Source organism: Buteo buteo, chromosome 10, assembly GCF_964188355.1.
Source record: "Buteo buteo chromosome 10, bButBut1.hap1.1, whole genome shotgun sequence".
In the NCBI taxonomy this organism is placed as follows: domain Eukaryota; kingdom Metazoa; phylum Chordata; class Aves; order Accipitriformes; family Accipitridae; genus Buteo; species Buteo buteo.
The window spans coordinates 7993241-8006850 of NC_134180.1; the positions used below are offsets into that span (position 1 = coordinate 7993241).

Genomic DNA, 13610 nt, shown 5'->3' on the forward strand with positions numbered 1-13610 from the left:
ATCCAAGTTCCCTGACATCCCAGCACACTCAAGACAAACTTGATTTCACTACAAGTCACAACCCAGCAGGTCTTCTCAATCACTACACCACACTCAGTCAGGATCATTGGCTTTGAGGACTGCAAACATCTCATCTCCATAACAACTGAACAACTGAAAGTCTGCTGCCTGCTTTCAGAAACGATTAAGCTGCTCTCATTACATGCAGTTGCTGTGATTTCAGGCTAGAGTTCAAAATTGCTTTGTTTGTAAAAGCCTTTCTTCAAACTCACCTACAGAGCTTTGCTACTGGTACCAGGTTCAAGTCCCAACTGCTGCTGAGAGCACATTCCCTCATCATGCCTATTGCTTTTTTAGAACTGTCCCTAGAAACATCTTCTCCACTTTCTGTGCTCTTTAGCTCACTGTGGTTGTTCAAAAGACAAGAAAATACCTGAAGAATTCCAGAACAGATACTAATCAAACCAAATGTCCTTCAGAGTAAGATTACTGGATAATGCACAGCTAGTTAACATGAAAGAAACCCTAGTGACTTGTTTACTGAAGGCACTATTTTGTGCTTTAAAGAAGTGTGAAAATATTTTCTTGTCTTCAAAGTCAAGACGATCACTGCAATGATCACTGCAATAGACTTACGTTCGTCACCAAAGTCTCCTCCATTTTTGTACTGCTAGTAGCCACTGTGTTAGGATGAGAAGAAGGTGTAGTGTAGTCTGTTACAGACTCCTGTGAAGAAAAATAATTCCATTAAAATATCTCCCTTACCTAAATTAGATTTAAATTTCTTGGACAGATGTTACCCTTTCTACAGGAGGAGCTCACCAAGCACTAGAATATTAGAATTTCACATCAGTTTTTTCTTAGAAGGCATGTCCAGCAATCCTTACTGCTGAATCGCTACTGAGGTCAGAAGAATTCTTTGGAGATTACAGTTTGCCTCATGACCTCACAATGTATATCTGGAGACAAGTCAAAATACAGTCTGTAAAGCAAGAATATACAGAGTGATGTACTGCCTGGGTACTAGACATATTGAACTGTGGTGGTGTAACCAATTATCATTTGTCACCCAAGATGCTTTAGCTACCTGTAGGCACTTTTAGCCTATTTAAAAAGTAAAATGTATTAGCTGAAAGCTTTCTGTAGCTTTAAATACATACAGAAATTTCTTGGGTAAATCTATGACCAGTAAGGCCCTCCAGATTAAAAAGAACACATAGGGATGGTTGCAATTTGCAAAACAATTTTCTTTCCTTTAAGTCTTGTCTCTGAAAGTCACACGACTCAGTTTCTCTGGACGATGAAGCCTACGTCCTGATTTCTGCACTGGGCAGTTATTTCAAGGAAGAAAAGGAATGAAGTTTCCAATCTACCCAGAGGCTTTCCTTGAAGCTTATTTGTCACAGTTAAGTGGACTGTAATGTGTTCAATGAACAAAGTCCACTTTCATGGACCTAACTGTAGCCAGTGACTATTGCAGTCGCAGGTGTAAATTGCCTGATGGAAGTGTCCCATTGATAACACTGCCAGCTCTCTAGAGAATAACCTACAATGAACAAAAAAAGACACTAGTACTTCTGTGAAGCCATGTTCAGCACTGTTTTTTAGTTCTTGTCACTGGGTATCTCCTGAGCATATTCTGGACAGGCAAACAGGTGTTATCAGAACCTGACCCAGAGGTGTGACCCTGAATTACCCAAGATCCACTCTCTAGCAAGCACTGCAAACCCCAAAGTTTTACGTGTCTGAAGCCTAGAAAAGGCTCTATCATTTTTACGGAACCCTACACCAAGAATGAACTGCAGGACAGATTAGCAGCAGAACTGTTGATGAGTGCCTGGACTTGCCAACACAATGATTTTGAAGGCACAAATCACATAATGCTTGTTTAATTGCATCTAACTGGTATGATGACAAGCTATTAAGAAAGTGCACACTCAATTAACTCCTCAAGCCTATGGCAATGTCTCCTAAAAGAGCAATTAAAGCATTAAGATACTAACTGGCAAATAACAAAGAATCTTCCTTAAAAAGATGAGCTCATTTTGGTAAAAGACTAGGACAACAAGCTAAACCATAATGAGGTGAGAGAGGACACAATGTGCACATTGACTTATTTTTGTATTTATGAAGGAAACAGAACTATTTTCTCCATTTAGTTATTTCCTTTACTTGTTAAACTGGTGAAATATGAGATATACAATGTTTCCCACAATCTGAACTACCAAACTGCAAGTTGCGCATTTATATTTGATTCCAATAGGCAATCTTAACCCAAGGTAGAACAAGGCAAGCACATGAGGCTGCTTTAATCACAAGGTCCTTCTAATGAAGTAATTAACTGGCTTCTTGGTTTTCTAAGATGCTTTACTGCATTAAGAAAGAGGAAGTTTTTAATATAACATTATTAAAATTCCTTCAAGGTTTGGATGCAAATTTTACAGGGTCTCAGCACTAAAATTCCTTACAAAAGAAATTAGAACAAGACTACCGCTAGCTTTCTCCTTTCTCACTTCGAAAACTTACAGCACAAAAATGCTTTTTCACTAGAATTAAAAACAAACCACTATATCAAGTCTGGTGCCCTTAGAAGTACATACGCAACGCTGAACCATCCTACAAGGATGAGTTACATGCTGAACATGCAGATAAGACAATGCTTTAGCCATAAGAACACCATTCCATAAACTGTAGGTTAACCACCATCCTTCATTTACTGGTACATTAAGACTAGGAATCTCTGTTAGATATGGCTTATCACCAGAAGCTTTTGTAATTCAATTAAAGTGATTCTCCTGTGCAACTGTTTTACTGAAGACAGCAAGTGATTACTTTATTATAAACTAGTAATAGTAATTATAGCAAGAGCAAAAAGCTGTACATGCTTTTTTGGAGTTATCTACAAGTTATTTATACCTGAAGAAAAAGAACAGGCAAACTTTTTATAACTACCTTCTTTGCCCAAAAAGAAGAGATCACAAAACCTGAAGTGACTTTATGAACAAAAGGACAAGGCAGACCTCAGAGTTGACCTTGCCATAAAGAATCAGGGTACAAATGGGATTCATTAGTTATTTGATTTGTTCCTGATTTACGTAAATCACCCAAACCAGAGAGCTTGTCAGATACTGAAAATTTATTCTCAAGTACAGACTGTGTCCTTTCAGACATCAGAGCTGTAACACGCAGGTGTTATCAACTACCTGTGCAAACATTTCATTGCCATGTCTATAACCAGTTATTGATCGTTCCTGTGATTTGAAAGCTTCAAAGCTTTAGAGATGGTAGGGTAGGGAAAAGCAATGGGTAAGGTGTCTTGCCCAACTCAGACTTACACCATCAGGTCACCTTTATTCCAAAAATACTGCAAAACCCAAGAGAAACAGCTGAAGTTGCTTCAGAGCATCATGCTTATGTTCTGAATTTAAACATCTCACCCGTATGAATTGATTTATATTTATACAGTTTCTAAGGTAAAACAGTCTTGTATGATTAAATGCACATGCTCTTACTAAGATGTTTGTTTTGGGATGGATGGGGTACTCTTACAGAGCTTCTGCTTCTGAAGGAGGACAGCTGGCTTGACTTTTACAAACATTTAAATCATGAAATACACTAAACAAAGTGTGCCTTCCTGGAAGCCGAGTAGTAGTGTCTGAGAAAGACATTAAAGAGTGTCAAAATCATTTACATTTGGTAAAACTTCAACACCTGACATTCAAACAACAGAATAACGATGTCATCACTTCTTTCCTCACTAATGAGCAATGGAAAGAGTACAAAGACAAGAATAAAACAGTTGCAATACAAAACAGCATAGGAACTCCAGGGCTGGAGCAGTATTTGAAGACATTTTAAAAGCCACTTTAAAAAGTAGCAAGACTGGTTTATTCCTGCAAAATCTAGATGAAGCTTATCCTCTCCAATAAATCTGCAGGTTGTTGGTTCAACTTCCAGAGAATTAAATATAAAATATGACCACCCCTTTCCTAGAAAATTTACTGATGCCCCGGGAACTACTCATGACAAAGGAATTCAAAAGCAACCTGGAACTGTTGAGACAGAACTATTTAGGCCAATTATTAAATGCCTCTGTTATCAAATGCTTAATGAGGAAACTATGGGGAATTTTCATACCCAGCACAACTGGAAAGTTTCCTTTCACTCTGGTCTTCCCTCCAGAAGACAGAAGCTTTGTGCTTTAATACTGTGGTAGTTCAAAGAACCTTGGCAACCCATGTTTAAGTAAGGCCATAAAGGCACAAAATTCAGACTCCCTTTTTGAAGATCTCATACTTTAAAAATACAGTTGTAGAGACAAAATTACACTGATTTTAGTAGAGCTAGTCCATATTGAGTTAGCCTGGAGTAATCAACAAAGATACGTTTCCTATTCTGTAGGTGGCTTAGAAGAAGTGCCTCCTCTTATCTTGAGCTCTGGTCACAGGAGCTTGACAGACAGTGAGAAAGCACATGACACACATACAAACAGCCTTCTTATAAATATTTGAGCAAGCTGGTGTTTATGCCTCTACACTTCTGATTCTGCATACCAGAAGGGAACTTTAACTGTTTCTGGTATCAACATAAACCATTCGCATCCACATGCAAGATGGAAACTGCCAGGAAGGATGAGAAATCCCAGCACCGAATTTCCTTACGTATTTGCCCTTCCACTCAAAAACTCAAGTTTGCAGCTACTATGTCAGACACAAATATCCTCCTTAACACTTGCTCTGTAATAAGACTTCACTGAGATAGCATCTTCTGCTTGCATGACACCTCAGCAATGAACTGCCAAAATGGTCTTTTTTTTTTTTCTTTTGCCAATTGCAGGTGACAAAGATAAATTGTGAGTGATCTGCATTTCAGACTCTTCGGCAACTTATATAACTTCTGCAGAGGATCATTTTTCCTAAATGGCATCAGAACATTTCTGCTTAAGACTAGGAAAAGGCAGATTGAGACAGCATGCAACAAAATTGAGTCTAAACTCATAACACCACTTTACAAACGTACAAGAAGCATTTTTCCTTTACCAAAGCAGGTGTAACTATTAACTAGTAGCTACTCAGACTGCATGGTTTCTTTACATTTGAGAGGTAACAACCATAGTTCTTGCTCAAGACACAACACTACCATAGTGAGGGCAGTACACACACAGGTCCTTAGGCAGAAAGGAGAGCGCCTCTGTGAATGTTTTTCAACCAGTGCTATCAATGTACCACAGCTAAGAACTAAGTTGTAGAACAATGAATCCTGCCAGCAGGTCACCATCTCACTGTTGAGCAGTTATAGAGACGTCAGGGGAGTTCCACACAGACAACTATTATGAGTCCTCAACATCCTGAAGGAGTTCTGCAAGGGATATCTTGACAATATCCAAGCTGACAGGAGCTGACATACAGACCCTTTAGGTAAACTGAACAAGCCTTATCCAATGCTTTAGCATATTCCTAGTTTAGAGATTTCTTTTTTCACAGAACAGCACTTAATTCACAGCTTCAGGTCATCCATGCACTCAACCAATGATCACACACACTACTTCAGTTCTCTGCTGAAAGTCAAGCACTCATCTCACATATGTCACATATATCTGAGTTTGCAGAATCTGCCTATACCAGGCTCCAGTGCCACTCTCCACAGCAAGGCTCAGGAAAGAGTTTTCACATTCATAAGGCAGCAAAGAAGTTTAAAACCTTCCAATCTGATCTCTGTACAGGGCTATGACAAACAGCATGTCTCCATACCATTTCTAGAGAACTGTTTAATTCAAGCAGTACCTGTGTGTTTCATATCTGTTATTCAGTGGGCTCTGCGGTCCAGATAACTACCACCATCAGGCAACCAAGTGTCAATTACATCATTGTAATCATGTTTTACATATAGTGCTCAGTAATTTATCAGTATTTTTCTTACCTTTGTGTTTGTTCCAAACTCTGGAGCAGACACAGATATCATTGTTCCTATTTCCGTGCTCAGTTCACTTGCTGCTTTGGTTTCCTTTGTAGTGACAGGTTCTGGACTTCTGACAGAGGTGGGAGATGGCTTCTCCTGTGCTTCAGGATCTCCCTGTTGGGCATCCTTCACCTTCCTGTTCTTTAAAGAACGTTCTTTCCCAATAGGACCAGGTTTATACTCTTTGTTTTCTACCGGACTCAAGTCTGGAAGCTAAGTTAGTGTTAACTTGTCAGTTATGTCTTCCCCCCCATGTCCTATCCCACAAGAATATTCTAAAATGCTTAAAATAATTTTGTTTAAATCTAAAAAAACTTTCCTGAAGGGCAAGCATTTTCTAACAGATAAATAATTTGAGACTAAGTTAGCAATACATACATGAAATGCATTCATTTTGAACACTAGGAATCCAAACTGTTGTTTTCAAGAAATACGTGTTTTATGTTAAGTGGTAGAGTTCAACTAAAATAAGATCTAGTTAAAATCTACAGAAGAAAGCCAGCTTGACTCTCCTTACAAGAAAAGCAGAAAAAAAGTATAGAAGCCACAAGACTTCATATATATACAGGTTACTTTAATATTCAGAGAATCAGGATTTTAATATTCATAATAAATAATAATATTAATCAGGATTAATATTCAGGGCCCCAGGAAACAGAAGACTCTACCTTCATTTGAAGGTATCTCCATGTATGGATGTTGGCAGCATTTTTCCCTAGGAACTGAGCACTAAGGGGATATCCAGAAAAAATAAAACACCTTCGTGGAAGTGCTGCCTTATATTGCAGCCACCCTCGGGGAACTTGAATGCTCTGCTGTTTAAATAGCCATATCCTTTCTGGCTGAGACTACTCAGCCCATTTCACTACAGAGCAGCACAGTAATTCCTTAAAGGCAGTCCTTAAAATCCTATTCCTTAAGCTTTGATAGTGGAAAGACAGAAGCTTCTGGTATTGTCTCTATAAATATAAACCAGCTGTTTCAGAAGTAGATGAAGACTCTTTACAACACAATGCCTTTGGGGAGAGTGGAGTTTCCCAAAGGTATCTGGTACCCTCAGGAGGCCAGCAGAGACTACCTTTCAGAGGGAAGAAAGAAAACAGTAGAAGCAGATACCTGAGCTCTGCAATGCAGCAATCAGGAACATCAGCCGCACCTCACCCCAAATATTTTTTGCTCTAACAGTTTACAGAGGCAGAAATTCCTCCAGACACTTTAAGGTCACACTTGGAAAGGTAAATTGCTTTGTTTCAAGCATGTTCCTCTTACATTGCCCATATTAGTTCAACAATACTAACCTCCAATCCTGAACATAAGTTTGTATTTAGGCTTCATAGCAAACAATATCACCATGGGCATGGTGGGTGTGTAGGAATTGTTTGTTTGTTTGTTGGGTTTTTTTTTTGTCATTAAGACAGTTAAAGGATTACAGCCCTCTCATTCAGAAGAGTACACAAAAATGTTAATCTCCCATGCATTTACCTTTTAGTCACACATTTGTCTTTCAACAAAATCTACAGGAGTCTTGATAGCTATAACCAAGCAGAAAAAAGGAATTTTCTACACAGTATAAAGTAGACTCTCTCTCTTTATTTAACTTTAGAGTTCAGTATCTTTAAGTGATTTCATGGGGGCAATTTTAGGCCTGCTGCTAGTATATCAGAGATACGGGTTTTGAATGTGCTGGGTTACAACAACTCACCAGCAGTATTAACTACTGCATATTTCTCTGCTGTATGTGTTTTATATTTTGCAATAAACCCCATGAACTGCAGCACACTCAGTGCCTCATGTAGCAGAAGTTAAATTCATTCTACATGTGTCTGCACTTTCAGATTTCAGCTTTTTTTTTTTTTTTTAAAAAAACAAACAAAACCCAACACAAACACAACCAACACAAACAAACACACACCCGCTCTTCTAGAAAGACAAAAGGGTTGTAATTACATCAGGACTGCTGATCTCAGACATCAAGAGGCACTGAAACAGCTGGTTCTCTAAGTCACCAGCCATGTTTATCTGCTATAACCATCTCTTTCTGGGAGTAAGAAGCTGGTGTTGAGTGCTAGCAATGCACAGATAAGTAAGCACTGGAGGTAGAAATAAGAGGAAAGTACATTTCATTAATGTGAAAGATCACTAAGTGTAATCTAAATGACAGGAGGAGAAAGTGTTACTCCTTATGAGTGGTAACACAGAAATACAAAAAGATGATAATCAAATGGAGCCCTTAAATCTCTGGAGGGCAACCAATACACTTTTTAAATAGAGGTAAGTTTGATTACCTATCCAGTCTTCCTAGATCAGTTGTAAAAAAAATTAATTATCCAGACATCTGTGCATTTGAATTTGAGACTTCAAATCAGTGGCTGTAACATTCCTCCCTTTTTTCCTGCTACTTGATGTATTACTCATCTCGGTAATCTGGCTACAAAATTAAGCAGGGCACCACGCATCATTTAGAGGAGGGTGAGGCAGGCATGGTGGCAGGAAAAACTACTGAAACTGGAAATATAGCCAGGGTAGAAACAGAATGCCTGTTTCAAAACAGCTCTCAAAGTCTGAGTGAAGTAAGCTCAAGAGAGAACCCAAAACCCCAAACTAAAAAACAAACCCAAAACACTCTACCACATCCATAGTCTCCCTAAAAAGCTATCACAAATCCATAATCCCACCCCTGCTCTAGCAAATCCATAATCCCACCCCAGCTCTAGCCACATCCCTTGTTCCAAACACAGAACCAATGGATAAACTCTGCTGGGCCAGGAAGCTGTTTATTTACACTTGCTCCTTGAACTGAATTCCCCATCTTCTCTCCAAGAACCAACTTGTTGATTGTTTTAAGAAATATAAAAGGTGAATGAAATATTTATAGGTCTAGCCCTAACTGAATGAGTATTCTATTCCATTAATTGTAACCTCTTTTTGGCTGAACTTCTTTAAGTTTAAAAGTCTGTACTGAAGATAGGATCTTTTACCTTTTGTGCTTTGATGGGTCCAGCCCGAGGCTGTTTCTGTCTTTGCTCTTTTGGTTCTGGCAGCTTGTCAGCAGACTTCTCAGAAAGTACAGGGCCAACTTCATTGTCACTGCCACTGGAAGCTGGGGCTCCAAACTGAATAGTTTCTATACCAAGATCGACTCCACCTTCCTGCCCAGGCTTTGTCCCCTAGTTAAAAGGTAAACATTTAATGCATTTCAAAAGATTTCTAGATCGGTACAGTGCCACTAATTCAGAAAAGGGCACAGAATATCCTCAGCTGAAAACCACTAAAAGGGTATGTTTACCTTCTGCCAGCAAAAGCATTATTTGTGACCACAACAGATTTGCAAGAGTAAACAATATATGAATGTGCACTTCCTTCCCCTCAAGTTCCTACTGTTGACACAAGCTCAAGAGTAAGAAAAAAACCCCAAAACAGTGAAGAAGTATGTAAACCAACATCAAGATGATGAACTGCTAGAGAAGGGGGAGAGGGACAAGTGCAATATCAAAATGTCCAGATTCAGGTTCACAACATTTTCCTGAAAGTTCAAAAATTAATGTTCAATTCAAGAGGAACAATGAGAAATTAAAAAAGATTTCCAGATATCCTTATGCAGTTAAAATTGCCTCCTAAGAGAGTCATGTCACATTCTTACAGTTTAAAACAAAGTCAAGACCAAAAAAGCCCAAGGAAAAAAACCACAGGACTTCAAATGTAAAATTTAGGGCTATGCAAATTCCATGGGATAAGCAGAGATGATACAGTTACAAAGCATCTACTGCTTTTTGTATCTCTGATTTAAGAAGGGACACAAAAAACATTTAGTTCCTTGGAGACATCCTGTTTCTGTCTACATTACTGAACTGTACACGAGTGTTCACATGCAAACTAGGCAATATTTTTACTTTAAAAATGCACTAAGAGCTTCAATAGAATCAATAGAAGAGTAAGATTCAATAGAATCTGTGAACGGCTGAGTTTTTATTAAGAGAACAGTTTTTCCATCCTGCAATCATAAAAGCACTAGCCTGTATCCTATGTTTCTGTACTGTCTCCTGACTTCATGGGATTCTACACATACTAGTTTAAAGTACATGCACACCTGAATAAATGGATAATCTGTACCCAATTCCAATGCAACATAGTTTAGGTAAGCTTCACATACAGCTACTCTTCTTCCCTTTATTCTTACCTCTGGAGATGTAGCTGAACCAAAAGATGTCAAAGGCTTGTTCCAAGCGCTGACCGAAGGTGGCTGAGGTGGGCTAATGGGTCCCACTGACAATTAAGAAAAGAAAGTTAAACCCCGCCCTGCAATGTTGCTAAATGCATTCAATTGAAGTTATCAATCGACTGAGAATTAAATTACAGACATCTTGATTAAATAAGCTTTGGTTACGAAATTGTTAACCTATTCAGCAGTTAACAATATACTACCTATTTAGCTACTTTCAAGTCAGGCAGTCATCATGTTTGGAAAGATGATCAAGACCGACAAAACACAGATTCCTGAAGGGAGTGACAGCTGCTCATTCACAGTGAATGAAGAACACAACAACAATGTAAAATACTGAGTAATACCATACTACAAAAATCTCTTTTCCTACATATTCATAGGTTACAAGGCTGCACTTGGGAATGCTGCCCTCTACTTCCCATGCAAAATACATTTGTAGGTAGAAATGAGACATTAAGAGAGCGAGCTAGAGCTGGCAGGCGGCATTCTCTAACTACAATGCTTGCCCCTGCTCCAAATCCAAAAGACACCACTTACATTTTTTGGAGATGTCATTTAGAACTGCTGTAGGAGGCACCTTGTTTTCCCATAATTCAGTTCCTAGACCGTTGTGAGCTTGGGTGTTTTGCAGAACTTTTCCTGTCACTGTGTATTCTGTGCTGGCTGTCCCTCCTGCAGCCTGGTTTTGTGGCTGAACAGAAGCCTGTGGCTGACTTGGAGTCTGTGTTGTACATGGAGGCTGTGCCTGAGCTTGTGCCTGAGCTTGTGCCTGCTGTGCAGCTGCAGCTGCTGCCTGTTGCTGCTGCTTTTTGGCAAATCTGGGTGGGAGCTTGGAATTCTGACCTCGGCCTTTTTCGCTTGATCCTTTTTTGGTCCAAACCTGTAAGCAGAAGCCAATTTTATTCTTACAGCTGATAGTCTGTATGGACACCAATTGTACATTGTGTAGCAGCAAAAAGCAGACTGATTAACTCTGTCCTTAAATAAGTTTATTTTTTTAGGGGTATTTAACCACAGAAACAATGATTTCTCATCCGTTTGCCTCTTGGAATCAACTGATTCAAGCAATAGTATAAATCTTTATCAAAGCATGAAAAATGGTGTTTTCAGTTCGCCAGTTCTACCTGCCTGACAGTGCCCAATCAGGAAGTACAGAATTCTAAGATGAATAAGCGAAAATTAGTTTGATTTACTGATTCTGAACAACTTAATATTAACACAACTATCTACTTATAAATATAAGGTGAAAATATAGCTTTGGAAGGAAGGTCCCGCACACTTCACAACATTCCCAGTACCGCAAGGAGCTCTTTCCCACTACAAATGCTGGTTTAGTACCTGCACTGTTTGTTCTTCCTTCTTTCTGCGCTCCTCATCTTGCAAGCGTTTTTGTTGCTTCTTAGACACCACTTCTGTGAAACCATCATCATTCAAGTTAGATTGGGAGTCTTCAACTACTGTCACTTCAGGGTGATCATCAATGATCACAACACCTATAGAAAAAGGAAAGGTACAGATGCTGCTGTTTTAACAGCTTAAGATGCAGCGCACCAAGCCAAAATCGGCTTTAGAGTGGAAGGTACTTCCCAACAGACAGCGGCCCTGATTAAAGGTAAGCTTCTGCTTGCCAAGTGCTTTGCTGTTGAGCTTGAAGACAGGAGTTAATCTTTAAGAACTGACAAATTGGAGGTTCCTGTATCAGACCCTCCAGGAAATTAGAACCAAAACATAGTAATGAATAATGAACAGCCTTCCCAGATATTAGCTGTAAGCTTATCAGTGATAGCCACTGCCTTTTGTTTATGAAGGTTAAGCAAATTATTAGTGTGGTGGAAAATGGTATGAACAACAGAGTTAAGATGAGATGATAAAACAAAATTGTTCTTATCTATACATAAAAACACACAATGACATTTGTCACCTTTTAGAGGCACACACATCGTTAATTAGATATGACAAAGGTAGCAATACCCAAGTACACAATTATTCTGGTGCTTAAAAAAATCACCACTCCTTTTTTAAGTTTTCAAACATCTAGCTCTATATGCAGCAAAGCTAGCAAGACTACAAATTCTTGTTAGCATATTATCATACATACTTGCATAATTATTAAGATCAAATTGAGACAAGGCATCCACTTTTTCCTTAGGCTTCTTTGGACCAGCCTTAGGTTCTTCTCTCTTTTTGCCACTTGCATCCTTGGCGCTCTTTTGTCCTGCAGCAGTAACACCTCCATCCTCCTGATGTATAGAGTTGCTGTTGGTGGGATCAACACCAGGCACAGTTGCTGTCTGCTCTTCAAATGGTCTATATTAGAAAAAATTTGAGAAAATTAATGACCAGCCACAGAGAACACTCAGGAAGGAGCTAACAACATAATGCAGATCCCATTACAGGTCTTTAAGTGTCTACGGTGCAACTTCTTAGCAGGCTCCAGACTCTTACTTTCAGCTCCTCAATGAGAAGCAGCTTAACAGTAAAAGCTGTTTGGAGGACATATCAAACACCCTGCTGCCAAAAGGAACTGCAGAAAAAAAAGGGCATAATTTTATGGTCACCTCTGGCTTGGTCTATGTAGTTAGAGATATCAAAACTCAACAAGTACGCAGTTCAGTATGCTTCAACAGCAGTAAAGCCCTCCATGGGAAAAAACCCAAAACCAAACCAAACAGAAGCTTACAGGATGCAATGTGAGCAAATATAAACAAGGTACAATATACTTGCTCCACAGGCTCACTTGCCAAAAGCTATCCGAAGCCATAAGAGTCAGATTTGCAGCATTCAGACTTTGCTGTGGAACCTGGAATACCCAATTTTTGCTTCAACATCACCGTTAAGTGACTAGGCCAAAGGAATTCTTAATAGTTTTAACTCGGAGGTTAAAGCACTGATCACAAGTTTAAGCCCAGGCAAAACATGAACTTAGAATATCGCAACCTACAAGGATAAGAGTCCTAGAGTACAGGGTAGGCATTCAATGAAGACATGTCTTGTCCTGCCTCCCACTTATCAGACTACTGTGCACTGTGGCTATGAAACAGTGGGCAAATAGTAACATTAAATAATTATCAAGTTTCAATCAAATTTAGCATATAGAGAAACAAAGTTTAGTTTCAATGGCAAGCATTTCTCAACACACTTTTCTATGTTAGGTGATCGATCTAAAATGCAATGCAGCAATTTACGTATTAACTGCAAACCTGCTCACATTAACATTTCAGCTTGCATCCAAATCTTGAGAAACATAGTTTGACTCAGAAACAGCACTGCAATTTTTTTTTAATTGGGTATTTTTAACACTGTGCAAACAAGAATACTCTGCTTTTAGCTCCATGTTCCAAGTGTCTGTATACAGACAATATAGGAAGTACACAGCCATAGGTGCATGTGTTTGCCCTACTCTCTTTTCTACCATTTTACAAATCTAAAA

The 13610-nt window shown here is 39.0% G+C and overlaps 1 protein-coding gene across 14 annotated transcripts in view; it reads right to left on the bottom strand.

Moving 5' to 3' along the window:
* PRRC2C (proline rich coiled-coil 2C) overlaps positions 1-13610 on the bottom strand; it is an 80346-nt gene that overhangs the window by 23013 nt on the left and 43723 nt on the right. For 11 of the 14 annotated variants that reach the window (XM_075038455.1, XM_075038447.1, XM_075038443.1 and 8 more), the window contains exons 17-23: positions 12279-12487; positions 11519-11673; positions 10718-11060; positions 10136-10221; positions 8937-9125; positions 5920-6171; positions 637-726 (exon numbers count right to left, since the gene is read on the bottom strand). In XM_075038455.1, the coding sequence (XP_074894556.1) occupies positions 637-726; positions 5920-6171; positions 8937-9125; positions 10136-10221; positions 10718-11060; positions 11519-11673; positions 12279-12487 (1324 nt within the window). The remainder of the gene's footprint in view (positions 1-636; positions 727-5919; positions 6172-8936; positions 9126-10135; positions 10222-10717; positions 11061-11518; positions 11674-12278; positions 12488-13610) is intronic. The other 3 variants (XM_075038453.1, XM_075038450.1, XM_075038454.1) reach the window with 1 other exon arrangement.